General features: G+C 27.4%; 3 protein-coding genes and 1 pseudogene across 3 annotated transcripts; all 4 read right to left on the bottom strand.

Moving 5' to 3' along the window:
* Window positions 1-5549: 5549 nt before the first annotated feature.
* LOC145846761 (ADP-ribose glycohydrolase MACROD1 pseudogene) lies at window positions 5550-6134 on the bottom strand (annotated as a pseudogene).
* Window positions 6135-10970: 4836 nt separating this feature from the next.
* On the bottom strand, window positions 10971-14585 carry LOC145846760 (uncharacterized). Its single transcript, XM_082953376.1, has 3 exons — window positions 14442-14585; window positions 13897-14407; window positions 10971-11416 (listed from the first exon to the last, which is right to left on the bottom strand). The coding sequence occupies exons 1-3, from the start codon at window positions 14583-14585 to the stop codon at window positions 11301-11303; spliced, it is 771 nt and encodes a 256-aa protein (XP_082809502.1). The 3' UTR covers window positions 10971-11300.
* LOC145846759 (uncharacterized) lies at window positions 14466-14903 on the bottom strand. The gene is given in 2 exon segments (XM_082953375.1): window positions 14466-14773; window positions 14775-14903. Coding segments are annotated over 2 exon segments (294 nt in total). The 3' UTR covers window positions 14466-14608.
* Window positions 14904-15671: 768 nt separating this feature from the next.
* Window positions 15672-16697, bottom strand: LOC145846758 (THUMP domain-containing protein 1-like). Its single transcript, XM_082953374.1, has one exon. The coding sequence runs from the start codon at window positions 16695-16697 to the stop codon at window positions 15672-15674; it is 1026 nt and encodes a 341-aa protein (XP_082809500.1).
* Between the last annotated feature and the right edge of the window lie 1300 nt (window positions 16698-17997).

The following is a 17997-nucleotide window of genomic DNA, read 5'->3' as shown; positions in this document are numbered from 1 at the left end:
TTTTTAAACACTTATCCGCTATAAACACGTTTTCGGAAAAAATTGTGAAGCTTACAAATCTTAAACAACTTGTTTTGCTTTGTAGATATTACATTTTTGGTTTTGATTAAATAAAAACATTAAAAACTTAATATTTTACCTAATAGTTCAACTTACTTTTTTTTTTTGTTTATTCTATTTAAAACAACTAGGTTTTGTAGTTACAGTTAATTTTTTTATATTAATTTCCAAAAATCTATAAACTTGGACAAGTTCTTAAAACCACGATAATAATGTTCTTATTTCAAATTAAAAAACGTTATTTTTTATACGAAGTTAATTTAAATTAATATTTTGGTTAACTAAAGCTGATGCGTATTGAACAAAAAAACTTAAATTTTAATTTTCAAAAAAAGAAAAAAGAATGTTTTAGGCTAAAAAAAAATCAATCAATTAAAGCGCTGTTTTGATTTCAGGAGTGAAATTTGAAGTTATATATATACTATAAGTATGTATATTGTATTACGCATGGATGCGCAGTGTAAAAGTACAACATTTTTTTCTATATATTATTTTTGTAAAACGAAAAGCGTATAAAAAACTGAGGTGTATATCAATTGTAATATTATAAAGCATAATATAAAAACAAGTCACTCAAATTACTCAAAGTCAGCATTATAATGAAACTTGGCAGCAAACTGTAGGTGTAATTAGCTGGGATTCAAGGCCAATATTTTCTTGAACTACATTTGTCCTTTTGTCATTCGTGTGAATTGTCCACCGGAAACTGGTTTTACCTTCTGAATGAAAAAAGCGTGAACTAGTACTATGAGTTTATTAGGATCTGGTAAATCCATCATGCGACCTTGAATAAATTCAGGAATATTTAGCTCGCTTTCCTCTGGTAAAACTGGTGATGCACCATCGCGTTTTATTGCAAAAATATGGTATGTACATTTAGTACGTGTATTAATCTTTTCTCTGGATACATGTACTTTTGCTAAAATGCAATATTTCACAACATCATCTAGAGATTCTTGCAGCTGTTGATCTGATAAATATATTGTATGAATTGATACACGAACTCTGTGGTCAATTGGATTGATTAGGTGAAATTTTAAATAAAACACAACTTGAAATTCCGGTAAAAAGTCTTGGGGACTAGGGGCAACATTAAAAATATTGAGGAACATGACTATTGTGTCATCTCGAGAAAATTGTCCGCTATTTAGCTGGACGAAACCAGACACTGGTACATTCCAGTTTGTGCTCAACACCTTCCAACGGTTATCGAAGTCTATCAATTGAGGTAGACATGAAACAAGCCCAGAATAATGTAGAGCTTCTTGAGCATAAGTCTGTAAAAAGTCTTTTAGAGACTGCTGTGTTCCTGGTGCAATCTCAATTGTATCAAACTCCAGATGTGTAGACTCCTTAAGAAAATGTTTAATGTTGAAAAACTTTGGCGAAAAATATGAAGTTTTATTTTGATGGTAGTCATGATACAAACGTAACCAGTAAACTAATGCTATAATTGTTTTAAGATTATCTAAGTTATAAAGTATTCAGAACTGTCTAAAACTAAACTTATATACTATTTTATCTAAAATTAAATTTATGAAGTTATTTTTGAATTAAGGGAAGTTTTACCATCTACCAAAGGTAAACTAAAAAAATAATTTTTGAAAGATTAATATTTATGTTCAATAACTAAAATGAATTAAAACTGTAAAAATAGAAAAGCACTTTTGCTTATGGATCGTTTATAGGTTTTAAACTTTGACTTAATTTTTTTATGGCTTAGACTAGTATAACGTTTTTAAATCTATACTAAAGTATTTATGCCTTAAAGTGAAATTTCTTAAACTTTTTAGTTGAGTATATATAGCAACTACAGTTAATAAAATTGATCAAAATTTGCTGTTTTCAGTATATCAAAGTTAAAATGGTGTTTTGCATTTGTAATTTTCTTAAACATAATATAGCTAGAGTTTTTTGATTAAAGTTTAGAAGTGCTTCTAATTTTACAATTAATAGACAAAATAAGAACAAGAGCTTATTTTTGATTTTAGTTACTAAGAGTATTAATTTTTCTTTTGAAGAAAAATCAACTTTATTTACGATTAAGTTAGAAAAGTAACTTTTATATATCAAGTTTTTTAACTTGATTAACTAAAAGTATTTGTTTTTATATTTTAACTACTTTCAAAGAAGAATTACACTTTCTAGCTTAACAAGTAGTATAATTATCTTAATTACTTGTTAGTTGTGTTTAAAAATTACTATAAGCTTTAAATTTTTTGTTTACTATTTCAACTTCACGACGTTTTAAAGTAAACATTATACTTACTTACTCATGACTGTTATTGATCTTGAATGTTGATACAGAATTTTATTAAAAATTTAAATAATTTGTAAACTTTTAAAAATTTAATTTTCTTTTATGCGGTAAAAATTTGTTTAAATCTAAACGAAATAACAAAGCTTTATTAGTTATAGTAAGAAATTTTAGTTATTTAAATTACAAAAATTATTTCACCAATTTAAATTTTAAATTACATAAATTATTTCACCAATTTAATTGATGAAATAAACTATTTTTAATAATTCACAGTACATCTCATTGATTATTGCTTTTTTATTAAAACGTTTACGTAGATAAACATCACTTTCAAAAGTTGATAACTAACGTATGTATGTGATTGAAAAAGCGTAATAAAACTAAAAGTATTTATAATGTTTAGATAATAAATACTTGTACAGTATGTTGAACATTTAATAATGTTATACACTTTTTTTGTTAACAAATCAAATTAAACATCATGGTATGCACTATATCAGTATAACACGGGTCAGTTTTGCACAAAGACATTTTTCACGAAGGGTAAACTTTGCACAAGTGACTATTTTGAACCAAAGTAAAAAATGATAATGATGCTAAAAAAAATACCAAACAAGGGTAAAGGTTAGGAGTAACAGTGATAGTAAAAAAAAGAAAATTATTTTGAAAAAATATATAATAACAAAAAAAAAAGTTACTGACCAAGGTTAGAAGTAAGGTTAAACAGTGATAGCAAACATAAAATAGAAATCAAATGTTAAATACTTGTATATATATATATTTAAACAAAATATAAAGACTTTCAAGCCGTGCAAAAAGTCTTCGTTCAAAAATGACCCTTCGTGCCAAAGTATAAGTATCTTGCAAAAATTATAAGCATAAAACTAAACCCTATGGTAAAAGTAATTGAAGAGCTTTATTTGGATATTTTGTGATAAGCTTATTGTATGTAAACTAACCGCTTAATCAAACATATCAAACAGTCCGCTCAAATAGTTACATTAGTACCTGTAGTGTTTATATATAATTTAATATTAGAAAAATTTCTTTCTTTTTTTTAATTCTGATTAATGTTTGGTTTAATAACTCCCGAGACCTGTTTCTGTACTTTAAACTACGTAAGGTTTTAGTAATGATGGAAGTTTTATTTAAAGGACTTCATAGCTGTCTATTCTTTTACTAGTCATCACATATGAACAAGTCTAGTAAGAAACCTATTAAAATAGGTTTCAAATTTTAAGTTTAAACTCTTAATAACTAAAAAAAAAATTTCATAGTAGTTAAAAATTAAAAGCATTTTATTTAAATTAGACAGTTTAAAATTTTTGGTTTTATACATTCATGTTTAAGCATTTGACTAATAGTAAATTTTTAAAACAGTATTAATTTTTTATTCTAACCCGAAATAAGTTTAAAATTAAGTTTCTACGTTTACTTAAAGTTATTTGCTTATAAATTTCTTTATCTATCAATTGTTTTTAACTTATATAAGCTGAACTAGTTTTGAAGTATTTTTGGATAACTAAAGTAAAAATACTAATAAGTGTTTTAAATAAAGTCGAGTTTGATAAACTTCGTTCTATTTTTGCAATGCAAAAGTTTTGAAAAAGTTAGACTTAGAACTAACTATTCTAATAAATAATATTTTAATTTCATAACTGAGCAATACTAATTTATTAGAATAGTTAGTCCTAAGTCAGTTTAAGGCAACTGAAAAAAATATTATATTTTTTTAAATTTACAACTCTTTAACAAGTATATACAAAAAAGCAGTTTTTCTAAATTGATTACAGCATAAAATGTTCCAATACATGTATTGAATTGCCTTATAATCACTTTATTTTGTAATATATAATAGTTTTTTTTTTGAGTACATTCAAATTAATTTTTATTGAAATTTTTGTTTTTTCTATGCTAAAATAAGTTTATGACACTGAATCCTAAATTTAAACTTATTAGGATTAAGTGTCAGAAATTTATATTTGCATAGAAATAAAAAGAACAATAAGATTTTTTGTACACAACCTTTTCAAAAAAATTAATTTGAATGTACCATTTAAAAAAAAAACTATTATATATTACAAAATAAAATGATTATAAGGCAATTCAATATAATGTTTTCTTCATAATGTTAGCACTGTGTTAATTGAATATATATATTTTATAAAAAAAATTTATTTAAAACTTAATAATGGTTAGAAAAACCTTCCCATCCACAACAAATTTTGGTAGTCTTTTTAAGGTTGTATATTTTTAGTTTCCTGTAGGGTGTAAAATCTTTGGGTTATGTCAATTTTTGTTGAGTTGGTGTAAATTTTTCTATTTTTTATTAAATGTTTTTAAGTTTAAGTAACTGTTAAACTTAAAAAAAGAATCGCTGCATTTTAAACAAGTATTCTTGAAGTTTGAGGATGAGCAAAGCATAAGTTGTTGTTTAATTAGTTTTTTGTAAAATTTAAAGAAAAAATCAGTTTTATATTTTCAATTTTTCAAGTATAAATATGTAAATTTAATAACAATATAATGCTAGTTTTGTTTAAATTTGTAATTTTATTTTCAGACAAAATACGGTTATACAGAATAAATTACGCTTCTTTAAATTGTATTTTTAGCTTAGTTATAATCGAAGCAATAAATTTAACTATGATTGTAAATTAAGTAAAACAAATTAGCTTAAACTAATTATAAATATCAAAATACTCTCTTGCTTATTTTTAAATACTAAAACAGCTGAACCTAGAAACTGGTTTTCATTCAACTTAATCGATTTGAAGATATATTCAAACACACATTACAGCAAAAAAGTAAGACTGTTTTGAAATTTCAATAAATTCAAACTATAAATGACCAAAACTACATAAAAGTATAGGTTGTTTCACTATTTCAGGTTTATAAATATTTATGGTTTTTGTAGATTTTTTTGCACATGTTATTTCTTCTAAGTTATTTTTTAGCTATTTAATTTCTAGTGTTTTTTAATATAAAGTATTGATAAAAAACGCATTAATTTGTTGAATTTAAAATGGAGTAGTTTCTCTAGTTTTATTGACTTTACTAGTTAAATCCGTATATTGATTTTTTTTAATAGTTGACTAGCTAACACATTTACTTGTAAGTACATTAAAACATTACTAGTTTTTTAGAAATAAGTGTTATAAAAAAAAAAGCATTAGTCGAACTTTTTTGACTAATAATTTATTACCTAATGTTCAAATATATACAACTGCCACTAAAATAAGTCATCACTGCTTTGCAGCTGAAGCTTGATTTTTTGAGCGATCAGGTTCTTGTAAATGGCGTGGTCCTTGTCGAGCCAGGTGCAAAACACGACTTCGTCCACGTCGCCCCAGTTCCGCTCCAACCACTTGCACACGGTTTCGAACGCCACCTCCGCCGACCTCTCGTTGGGGTGGCCGAAGAGGCCCGTCGAGATGCAGCAGAACGCGACGCTCCTCATCCCGCTCTCCCTCATCACTTCCAAGCTGCTCCTGTACGCGCTCGCCAGCAGCTTGAAGTTGATTCCCGTCGTCTTCTTGCGCGGCCCGACGGCGTGTATCACGCGCTTCGCCGGCAGCTTGTAGCCTCCGGTGATGACGGCCTGCCCGGTCCTGCACCCTCCCGTGTTGCTCAGCCGCTCGCACTCGTCCACGATTTCGTCTCCGGCCGCCAGCCTGATCGCTTCGGCTATTCCCTTGTAGCGGCGCTTGTTCCTGCCCAGGCCGAGCAGCGTTTCGTTGGCCGCGTTGACGATGCAGTCCACTTTCAACGTCGTTATGTCGGCTTGCACCAGCCTCACTTTGCTCAGTATGTTCATTGTTTTAATTATTTTATTTCTGCAATGTGTATACAGTTATGAGATGAGTGGAAAAACGCTTCATTGCTTTTCTATTCTAATACGCATTCATTTTTATAAAAAAAAGTTTTTTGTATACAAGATGGAAAAGTTGCTGTACAGACACGCATTCTAAAAACAGCTTTAGCAACTTGATTCTGCTAAACAAAATAGTTACATATTTCAAAGTTAAAAAATAAGTAATTTAAAAATATTTTTTAAATTAAAACCAGTAGCAAAACAAAACGTTAAAAAAACTGTTAAAGAAGTTTATTAAGAAAAAACGATAATAATGATTTTATTTAAAACGCGTTGAAATAGTTTCAGTGTGATATTTTTGTCCTGGAAAAGACATTAAACTGTATCCGTGGTATACGACTCGACAACCGAAAGATTTTTTCTTTGAGCCAAAACTTTTGAACACTTGATTTTTTGTCGTTTAATAGACCATTCGATTCTAAAATAAGACATTTAAAAAAGTTCAACTATTTCTAATCATAAAAAAAAAAAAAAATATTTTAACTTCTTCAAGTATTTTGTTATGTATTGAAATCTGAACACTTGTGGAAAAAGCATAGGTTATTCCAGTATTAGGTGTGTCACAAAGCATTAGATTGCCAAACTTGTATGTAATTGAAAATCAAATCTTATAATTTTTTACTAATCGTGCTTACAAGCTATCAATTTCTGTTGAACTATTCATTTTGTTTCTAATACTTGCTATAGTATTTTGAAAATTAATTTACTAACTCTAAACAGTAGGGAAAAAAGATGAAAAGTTAAATTTTATAACAGAAATTCTATGTTTAAGTTCACGGCAAAGTCAAAAAAAATCTTCAAGGAAGTTCAACTAAATAAACTTCATGTAATTTTAAAAAAACTATACCAGTTTCAAGACTGTTTAATTCTAAAGTCTACATAAAAATCGAAGGCTTGTAAACTTTACACATTATTTACATTGCTCTTAAATACAACCAGTAATAAGTTTTATTAGCATAGTTTTTAAACAAAAAACTACTTAACACAACTAACCATATGTTTCTATACCAATATCATCATATTTTATGAGCAACATTAATGTTCTAAATATGCATTTATTAAACTGTTTATTAAACCTGTATTTTAAGATTATGTTTTTAAATTCCGAAAACTTTTTTTCTACTGAAAATGTATGTATTCAAGGTTCGACATTAGGGTGCTTAAAAAACGGCGACATTTGAGTTTTCAGCTCAAAAATATTTTACATGTGGCAAATAAAATAAAAACTACCTGGGCCAAATTTTAGATGGTTTAAAAACGAATTTCATGCTGGCTAATCTTGATTTTCTGAAACAAACCTAATGCAAACACCCAAAAAAATATCTAAAGGCTAACTTGCATTGGAGTCGTTTACAAAAAATTAAAATTAGGTTGCATGAAGGTATCATCAAACCATCTATAATTTTGCAAAAGTTGTATTTTGATGTTTGAAGAACTTATTGAGCTGAAAATTAAAAGTCAGCTTATTTTAATCACTTACTTTTTGTAAAGCTTGGTAACCTAAGGTTACTAACTTATTTTACAAAGATATAAATGATACTACTAATAATAAGAAAAGTATCTTAAGTAAATTGTAAAAATCAATAGCTTTCTGATAGATAAACTTTAGTTTTGGAGTACAAACTTTAGTTGAGGTTCTATACTTAAAAACAATATGTGAATTAGTTAAAAAAAAAAAATCAAATGAGATACCTTGAGTTTTAAGCAAATATATTTAAACAATTATTCCGATAAAATATTTATCACAAAAATTAAAGTATTAAAACAAATTGTTTTTAAAAAAAACGTCATCTAACTAAATGATTATAATAAGCTATTTAAAATCGCTACATTCATTTTTGAAAATTAAGTATGTAAAAAAAATTTACATTTATATAAAAAAAATATGCATCATAAGTTAGCATCTTCAACATCCCAAGTAGAATAAATTTACTAGGAATATTAACTTAAAAGTAATTAAAAATTGTTAACAAAAGAAGCAAAATATGTTTAAGTATAAAGCTTTTTCACACCACTTAATTAAAATGCAACTAATTTAAGCATAATCAATGTGACCTTTGATTTATTTTAGTAAAACAAAGTATTTTGAATAAATTTATTTTGTAATTACCTTAAAAAAACTAACAGAAAATAATTTATATTTCAAAACTAATGCTTAAAAAAATTACAAAGAAAACTATTGCACAGTAAAAAGTTTAGTGAACACAATGCTAAAGTAATATTTTTCTATATCATTCAAAAAATCAGTTTTTCTTTTTTCTTGATGTAGCCAATTCTGCTGCTAAACATTTTTGATCAGTTTGTTTGTTTCAAGAATAATATTTTTTTCTAATTTACAAAAAAATATCAACTAATGATTTAAAGTTGAAAAACAACTTTCTATAGAATTCTTATAATAAATTTATCCACAAACTTTACTGTAAATTAAAATTGAGCTCATATGTTTATTTAAGAGTATATTTTAAGAACCAAATTGGTTACATATTAACAAGTCCTACTATTTAAACATGTTTATGAAACATCTACACTAATTTTAATCAATTCTTCGTTATAAATCAATGATGTTTAAACTTTTTTACAAAAGATTGCACAATCATTTACAAAACAAAAGATTTTATAAAACAAAAACTTCCATAACTAAACAAGTTTTGGTAGTAATTTTATTTACGTTTAGTAATAAGCAATTAAAAGTTAAAAAATAGAAAAACTTTTTTTACCTAAATTAGTTTCAAAAAAATTATTTTAAAAAATTAACTGAATTAGAATTTAATTAATTTAAAAGAATTTGAAAAAAAAGAACATAAAAATATATTCCGAGGATATAAGGCAAAAATTTTTAAAGGAAGTAATACTACCCATTTTTAAGCAACCATAATTTTTGTGTTGATTTTTTCCGGGTTTGAGTACAGATTTCTTGTTTCTTTTTATCAAAAATCTGACTAAGGTAAAAATATATTTTTGGTAGTTTAAATTTGCTACAAGGATCTTATAATGCTGCTTTAAATCAGTTTCTTAAGAAAATTAACTCTTCAATTATTCTTAAACTTAATAAAGATGCTTACTTATTTGTTAAATGATACTCAAGGTTTTTATATTATTTTGTAACAAATTTTAATCTTTTCCATATTTATTTCAGAAATATTCACCAGTATTTTCCATTATTTATTTCAAATAAACTTTCAATTCCAGGTTTCCAGCTAAAATGACCTAATATTTCAACATACTTACGTACACATAACAAAAAAAAATTACTCATCGAAAAACTTTTTTTTAAACTTTACTTAATTTGTATACAACTTCTATTATCCTAAATAAGTTTTACTTTCTGTTACTTCTACCTCTATTAATCACAACTGATTTTGATATATGCCTTTGGCTAGAACACTTTCATTCTTATAATATATATGATTGAAATTCCTAATTAGTTCTAATTGATGAATAATTTAGGGTGGCCACTGGTTGCTTATAAATTCTTTTAGGTTGTTTAAAGCTTAGAATTGTTTATCCTATTTTAGAATAAAACGACATTTAAGGTGAAAAAAATTGTTTTGTAGTATAAAAATACTAAAAAGATTATATAATACTTCTTTAACGGTGTTTTGTTGTTATTTCTAAGAGTAGTGAAGAGCTAGCCGAAAGGATAAGAAAAATCAAAAAAGCATTTCAAAATCAATAAAAATCTAGTTATTGGAATAAAACTAGTTATATAAATAATAAAATATCAAAGCTGAATCAACTAAATCTCATTCAAGATCTAGAAAAAATCTTTCATGAGATTTTTATAAAATCTTAATACTATCCTTAGTTTTTAGTAGAAAAAGAAAACAAAACTATCCTGAGCTTTATAAAATTCATAACATACTAATTTATCCTGAGATTTTCAAAAATATCTGGAGTTATCTTGAGTTTGTGGCAACCCCGAATTTCATATAAAAGCAAACACTGTTGTTAATGATCATTTCGATGTCAGTTGATGTTCAGACATCTCACCAGAAACATTTTCTTATTTACTAACAAAATTTCGCATAGTTTTAGGGATAGCAAAAATGTTTTAGAAAAAGTTTAAATTTTATTTGTTAGTTGAGCTTGCAGAAACGCTTTATTTTATTGTTCTTTACTTAGTTATCTTCTTACCAAATATCTTCCACAACCAAAAAGTCATTAAACAACTAATTCTTAAATTAAGTTTAAATCTTGCTTTTTAAAACAACAGTGATGGCTTCTTTTTAAAAATTTTACCATTTAGCACTATAAAAATCAACTATAGGTTTAAACTTAAATAAATAGACTCATATATTTTGAGAGTTAGGCAACCAACTACGAGAGAGCTACACACTTAAGAAGCCTATATAAATATATTTATGCACTCATATAAACAAAACTTAAGTAGAGTTTTATACGTGAATTCAAATGTTAAACTCTATAAAAGTTATTTAATTGCAATCAGATGTTTTATTACTTAAGCAACAAAAATATAAAATAGATAAAACTTAAACCATGTAGCTTTAAGAGTTTTGTAATGAACTCTTACATTTAACCTATTTTTAAGCTTTTATTAGTTTGAAAATAATATACTATATATTTTAATTCCTTTACGTATTATATATGATTTACTTACCTTTTTACCATATTTTTTTCTATTTAAGTATCAATTCTGGTATTATATATTTTCAAAGTTGTTCTTTAAAATAGTTATCCAAATCACAACCATCAAATTAGACTGTAACAAAATATTACTTACCAAAATTATTATGTGTTCAACTATAGTTTTGTTGGTTAAGGATAAGTACAAATTGCAGGATGCTAATCTAAGCTTCTCGTGAAGCTGTTCAATTCTATTTAGTAAAAATTTTGCAGCTTTCAAATATTTAACTGTTAAACCATGTTACTTGCAAGGTCTTTCTGATTAGTCAAACTATTTTCCAGACCAAAGTGACCATGTTAATAATCAAAAACAACTCTCAATTTTCAACGCAAAATGTTTTATTACCAAATGTTACAAACTAAGTCGAGAATGTAGAAAATCCAAATTATCAAGTATAAACTCTGTACAATAAACATATTGGCTACACGAAAAGCGGGCTAGAAGTTTCAAACAAGGGGAATTTATCAACGGACTCTCCTTGGGCCCCTTCTCATGCCTTCGTCGTGAAAATCTCTGGGACCGCTGCCTCTTTGCGGCCTCATTTCGAACTGGTCCGGACTCATACCTCGTTTGTTGAAGCCTGCAACAACAATGACTATTTTCAAAAACTGCTGAACAAATATTGTCAAATTATCAATCAAAAACTGAACTGCTATTTAAACTCGTTTTTATTTGATCTCACGTAGTTCTTGATTCAATATTAGTTCAATCTATGGTTTCAAAAGGTTAACATTTATTTAACTATAATTACAAAGTTTTTTTTTTCAAAAGTTTTTAGTAAAAAGTGCAAATTTTTGCTTTTACTAATATCAGACAACTTGATTCATTTAAGAAGGACCAAAACTTTCTAACAATACTCGAACTTAAATTTTACCAGTAACAAAAGAAGTAAGCAAAACCAATGCTTTATAAGTTACTGGGTTGTTTTTCTTAATTCAAACCACTAGAAAACCACATTTGAACCTTTTCAGAAAGTCTCATTTACTTTTAGAAAACTCAAAAAATAAAACTATTAAAGTGATTAAAGAAAAGAGGATGTAGTTTATTTTCAGTTAACCGGATAACTAAAATTTTTTGTGTATCAAAATAAGTTCCTATCATACTTTGATATGGCAGTAAAACAATATGCTATTCGTCAACTTAACAGCAAAATTTGGTCAGCCAATGAATTATTTCAATTATCTGACAATTGCAAATTAAACAGCTTGAAATAGAATTACTAGATGTTTTTATCTTAAGCAACATTCAACCTCTAGTTTTCAAGTTCAACAAGCTTTGCAAATACAAACGTCAAATCATTACGGAAAGTTCATTATAATACCTAGATTTTTTATACTTGGGTTTGAACTTTCAAGTCAAGCAAAACTGATAATATATTTATTACCACAAACTTCAAAGCATCTGAATCTATGAAGTAGATACTAATAATAGTTCATATGTCTGAATACCAAACTTAGATTTTTCAATACAGAAACTTGTATCAAGTAAATCAATAGTTCAAAAGAGATTTATACAATAGAATAATTGAGTAAAAGCAGAAAATGTTTTTATAATGTACTAAAAAATCTACACATAAACTTTTTAAATATATTTGAGTATGAAAAAAAATTCAAACTTTATATTAAATACATATTTAAGTAAACTTTGTTGTAAGTATAATTATACAATTAGTATTAAAAATTGGTATCAGTGTGTCATAAATCATTTTAAAAAAGTATATTCGCTCTTTTAATTTACAGACTTTAAATGATAATTTGGATTTGACCAACTTGCTATACTTTATTATTGAAACAGATACAAAAATTATTATATAAAAAAATATTTTCTTATGGAAGTTAGCATTAAATTATTAAAATAGTTGATTTCGTAGAAACTTGTTGCAATTAACATTTAACTACAAGCTGTATAGTAAAAAAAATTTAAGGTAGATATACTAAATTGAACAAAAATAGAATAAAAATGTTATAAAAAAACATTCGAGTTTTAAAAAAGTTATTAAACTTTGAAACGTTAGTATATTATACTTATATTGTACTGTAAAAATATTTACATCAGATGAAAATACATATCACTTCTTAATACAAACATTTAGAATACTTACAAACTGGTTTATAAAGTTTAAAAAACTAAAACTAAAAACTATTAAATTTCAACTATTTAAAATTTGAACAATGTCAGGAGGTTACTAACAATAAAATTAGCACAGTCATATTTTAAATTTTTACATAACTTATATTTTTATCATATTTAGAAACTAATGTAATTAAGTTGACAATAAATGTAAAATATTTATACTTGAACTATGATTTACAAACAAACTACTATATTTAAAGCAATTAAATTATTAACTTCAAAAATTTGCATAACAGATGAAATGTTTGGTATTTATTTAAAATCTGCAGTGTTGACGAATATAAATCCTCTACTTCACTAATTTGTTAATTAAACAGTAGCATCTGAGCTGAAAAAATTCAAATTATTTTGTAGTAATTGTAACCTAATGTAGACTCCAAACTCAAAACCTAAAACAAAACCAAAAGTGGAATACTTTTTTATTTGTATTTCATGGAAAATACTCACTTTAATTATTTATACCAATAACTTATCTTACCAACGAGAAGCAAAGTAATTATTTTTTATAATGTAATATAATTTCTGGAAAAATTACCACCCTACCCTACATTAATTGAAAATTAAGGAATTTTGAAAAATCCATCAAATCAATATTAAAACATTTATTTCCAAAAAAATATTAGAAGCTACCCACATATTATTTTAGCTTATAGATGAAACTTAAAAAGGATCTTTATTTACTTTTAAAACATCAAAAAGGATACTTTGGGAGAAATACTATAAACTATTTTTAATATCAACCACAAATTAAAATTCACCCATGAGAAAGATACCGAACAAAGTCTGGTTAGTGCTACAGACAACTTTACCCAAAACTGCCTCTTAAACTGAATCATACCAGAAATTCAATTAACAAACTCAAGTTGAGTTCCTTACAACAGCAGAAACTATATCAAAATTCTCCTTACTACACAAATCAAAGCAAACCTTCTCCACGGTCTCCACCAGCTCTTCTGCCTCCCATATCCCTTCCAGGCCTTCCTCTGCTTCCGCCTCCGTTGTAACCTCTGCTGGGAGGAGGCGACCTGCTTGCCATCCTGTCATCAAACCTTCCCTGGGGGGACATCCCCCTTCTGCCACCACCCCTGTGTCCTGCAAAACCTCCGGGACTGTCACCCCTGTAAGCTGTCCTCTGGGGAGGAGCATCATCATACATGTCATTGTACTCTCTTCTGCTCTGCCTTGGAGGGGAAGAAAGGTCCCTGCGAATCAGGTTGGGAGATCTGCCTCTACCACCTCCCATGGGTTGCGGTGACATATTCCTCCTGCGCATTGGAGGAGGAGACTCTCCTCTGCCGCCGTATCCTCGCTGGATGGGGCTTCTTGACCTGTCATTGTAACCTCTTTGTGGGTGTCTGTCTCCATTTCGACCGCCGTTGTAACCTCTGTCATAGTCACCGCCACGACTTCCCTTCTCAAAGTTTCCACCACGGCCGCCCTTCCTCCGTAACCATCATCATCAGATCTGTCACCTCCTCCACGGAAGTCATCATTGTATTCTCTTCTGTTGTCACGGAAGCTTCTTCCTTCATCGTGATCTCGGCGGCCCCTGCTCTCAAACCTGTCTCTGCCCCCTCTCCTGTCATTAAAACTGTCCCTGCCTCCACGGCGGTCATTGAAGCCTCTGTCTCTGAATCTATCACCTCCAAAATCTTCCTCCTCTCCTGTCATTGTTCTGCCTACCTTCTGCCTTTTTCACAGTCATGCACTTGCCATTGAGCTCAACTCCATGCATTCTGCTAATTGCCTCATTGGCAGCTTCCTGATCCTTGAATGAGATGAAGCCAAAACCTCTGCTTTTCCCTTGTCTCCCTGTCAGTTATCAGCACAACTTCTGTCATTTCTCCAAACATTTCAAAGGTCTTTTCCAAAAGCCTCTCGTCGCAGTCAGGCCCAAGACCGCCGACAAAAATACGTCCATGAATATTACTCATTTTAAAATTTATTAAAATATCTGCATGCAAAATTTATTTTAGTATGTATAATGCTATTCAACATTTTTGAAACTTTTGAAAGCAATAGTGATAATAATTGTACAAATAATAAGGCTAACTATAGTAGTTCAAAAACATAGTAAGGAAATATCAATTTAAATATATAACATATATAATGATTATATTCATATTTAGTTGTTCTCTAGACATTACTCTAAAATATCATTTTGTTTAATGCAAAAGATTTATAAATAGATAACTATCATAATTTTTGTACTGACGAATATGAGTTGTTAAAACTCAAAATATTTTAAAAATTTAAAACCCATAATTTCTAAAGATACCTATTTATATAGAATAACGTATTTTTGAAAAGAAACAAACATTGTTAAACAAAATAAGGATATAAAAAACTTTTATAACATTTTTACAAATGTTAAAATTAAACTAAAAGCATAAACTAGATGGAATGATTTTGTTCTTTCACTATTTTCATTTATTTAGTAAATTTAAATAAAGTTACTTGGTGGTATCAAAATCATTGATAATAATAAAAAGTTAAGACAAAATAGTATAAAAAACATTTAAAAAAATTCTTTTTATAAAAACCAAGTACTTTGATTTACAAACTTTAACTTAGTTTACCAAAAAAATATAAATTATAACAACAAATAACTAATTTTTAAAGCATTACCTAAAGTTTGTTTTTCCTACACTATTAGTATAACTACTGTATAATCACACTAAACAAGTAAAATCTAAGTCTTATTATGCTGTTTCTAAACTTTTCTGCAAGTTTTGCATATGTAAGTCATCTTTGTTAGTTGAAACATTTTCTACATTTTTTGTTTCAGCTTGATTAATTTTACCATCAACATTACATGCTTCAAAACTCTGGTAATCAGTTTTACTCATTTTTACAGGAGTATTTTCATTTCTTATATTGACTTCTGCTTTTCTTTTCAATAGAATATCTTCTTTTACTGATTTAGCTGCAGTCATGAGCTCTCTCAAATTAAACTTTTTCAATTTTGAATACCTCTGAACAATACTGAAAGTACAAACAGGGCCAATAATTTCAACAACAACCATGACATCATTGGACCTACAGTTGTATTTCCAGTTTGACTTAGACTCTTTTACAGCTTCATTGACAGCATCAGTGGTTATATGCATACCAAGATTGTTGTTATTTCTGCACTTGTATGAAACATTGTATTCTTTGACTTCAGTATCTATTTTTTCAAGTGCTGTTGGATAAAATGCAGCTGCAGCTTCTTTTATTTTTTCAATTTCTGCTCTGCATCCAAAATCAACAGGATGCATGCGCAGTAGCTGCCTAATGTTTTTTGGAAACTCTTTCTTTAGGCTTTCCTCAATTACTGTATCAAAAATTCTCTGTACAAACTCGCTTGGAGGAACTGGAAGGCCTTTGAACTGAATAAAAACCATATTATTTGAACTATGCTTTTGCATGCTAAATCTTCTTTCATCTGACTTCTTTTTACTTTTTTCTCGCTTTTCTTTTTCCAATGCCAATTGTTTTTGGATATCAAGACAATCCTCCTCATTCCCATTGGACTCATCGCCAGAATCCTCTTTCAAATGATCTTCCTTCCCGTACCAAAGGTCGGCAAAATAATTGAGCATCTTGAATGCATCAGACTTACAGCCGTTTTCTTTGTTTCTGTCATGTGAGATAAGAACTCCTCTTGATGATGTTTGGTACTGGGCAAGGTATGATGGTTTCTTACTATTGTTTCCCATGTACTTCTTTCTATCTCTCTTTCCCATTTTAATTATTTAGTTTGCTAATAAAAATTTATTTTATATTTTTGAATATTTCTAAAAACAGTTTAATCCATACTACACGTCAGAAGAAAAAAATCAGTTTTTGAGCATAATCTGACTTCAGCTATAATTTTAAGTTTTTCATATAATTTAAGAGACAAGCGTAAAAAGTAAATCATTGAATTGATATTGACTGACTAAAAAGATCTTAAAACAACCATTTATTTTTATATTTCAAAACACTTATAAGAAACTTCATATTCATACTTGAAAAACTAGCAGTTTTGACTTAATAAAAACAGCATTTATTTTTATTAAGTTATGTATAAAACTAAAGAAGTTATTCAAAGTTTTATAATATCTTTCAACTATAGATAAAGTTTGTTTTTGTTTTAGAACCTTTTTTGATTAACACACAAAAAACTCAGATATGTCTAGGAAAGGCAACGTCAAATGACACCATAAGAGTTGCAGAGCAACATAAACTAATTTATATATATGCTTATACATTTTTTAATCTATAATGCAGTTTACAATAAAACTGGAAAAAAATATAATGAAACATTTAAGTATGATATAATTATATTTTAAAAAGTTGGTATAACTTTTAAATATATTTTTAAACTACCAGGCAGAAAATAGAAAGTACAACTAATGATGTCAATAAACTTTTATACCATAAAACCTTAACTCTAGTTTTTTTAACTGGCAGGGAAATGTAATTATATTATTATCAATAAAGCAAACTAATATTGTAACAGTAAATATATTCATAAAATATATCTTTAATAATATTAATTCTGTCCAATAAACTCAATTTAGTATAATTACAAACTATAATCAATAATAGTTAAATCATCAGAACAACTTGTATAGCAACTTATTTATACTTGTTGATTTGTATAAAATTGCCTATATCCTTTATCAGTTTTACATCCTTGGCTATTACTCCTAGCTCTCTTATCTAGGATTGATTTAATTTTATACTATCTGCTAATATATATTTTCATTTTCAGAGTATTTCTGGTCTAAGTTCCTAACTTGTTCCAATTAATAAAAATATAAATACTTATCAAGAGTCACTAGTTTTATAATATTTTTCTTATATCTTATAAATATTCCTACTCTTTTAAGCAAAAATTCCAACCTAGTCTGACTATCAAGTAAAAACAGAAGTATGTATGAAATAGTACATATAAATCAAAAAGGATATACAAAAAATACATTATCATTAATATTGTTACATTTAATTTGTTCATGACATCAGGGTTGCCAGCCTAAATACAAAAAGCAACTTATATGA

This window comes from Thalia democratica, unplaced genomic scaffold (assembly GCF_965202585.1).
Source record: "Thalia democratica unplaced genomic scaffold, ktThaDemo2.hap1.1 HAP1_SCAFFOLD_609, whole genome shotgun sequence".
NCBI lineage: Eukaryota > Metazoa > Chordata > Thaliacea > Salpida > Salpidae > Thalia > Thalia democratica.
The sequence above is the reverse complement of the archived record's forward strand: the minus strand, read 5'-3'. Positions and strand labels throughout refer to the sequence as shown.

Excerpts from the sequence above, each read along its gene's own strand:
- LOC145846760 (XM_082953376.1), bottom strand. The coding sequence starts at position 14,585 with ATGACCGCCGTGGAGGCAGGGACAGTTTTAATGACAGGAGAGGGGGCA. Across the intron at positions 14,408-14,441 it reads TGATGACTTCCGTGGAGGAG|GGCGGCCGTGGTGGAAACTT; the intron begins GTGACAGATCTG and ends TTACGGAGGAAG. Across the intron at positions 11,417-13,896 it reads TGGTGGAGACCGTGGAGAAG|GCTTCAACAAACGAGGTATG; the intron begins GTTTGCTTTGAT and ends TTGTTGTTGCAG.
- LOC145846758 (XM_082953374.1), bottom strand. The coding sequence starts at position 16,697 with ATGGGAAAGAGAGATAGAAAGAAGTACATGGGAAACAATAGTAAGAAA.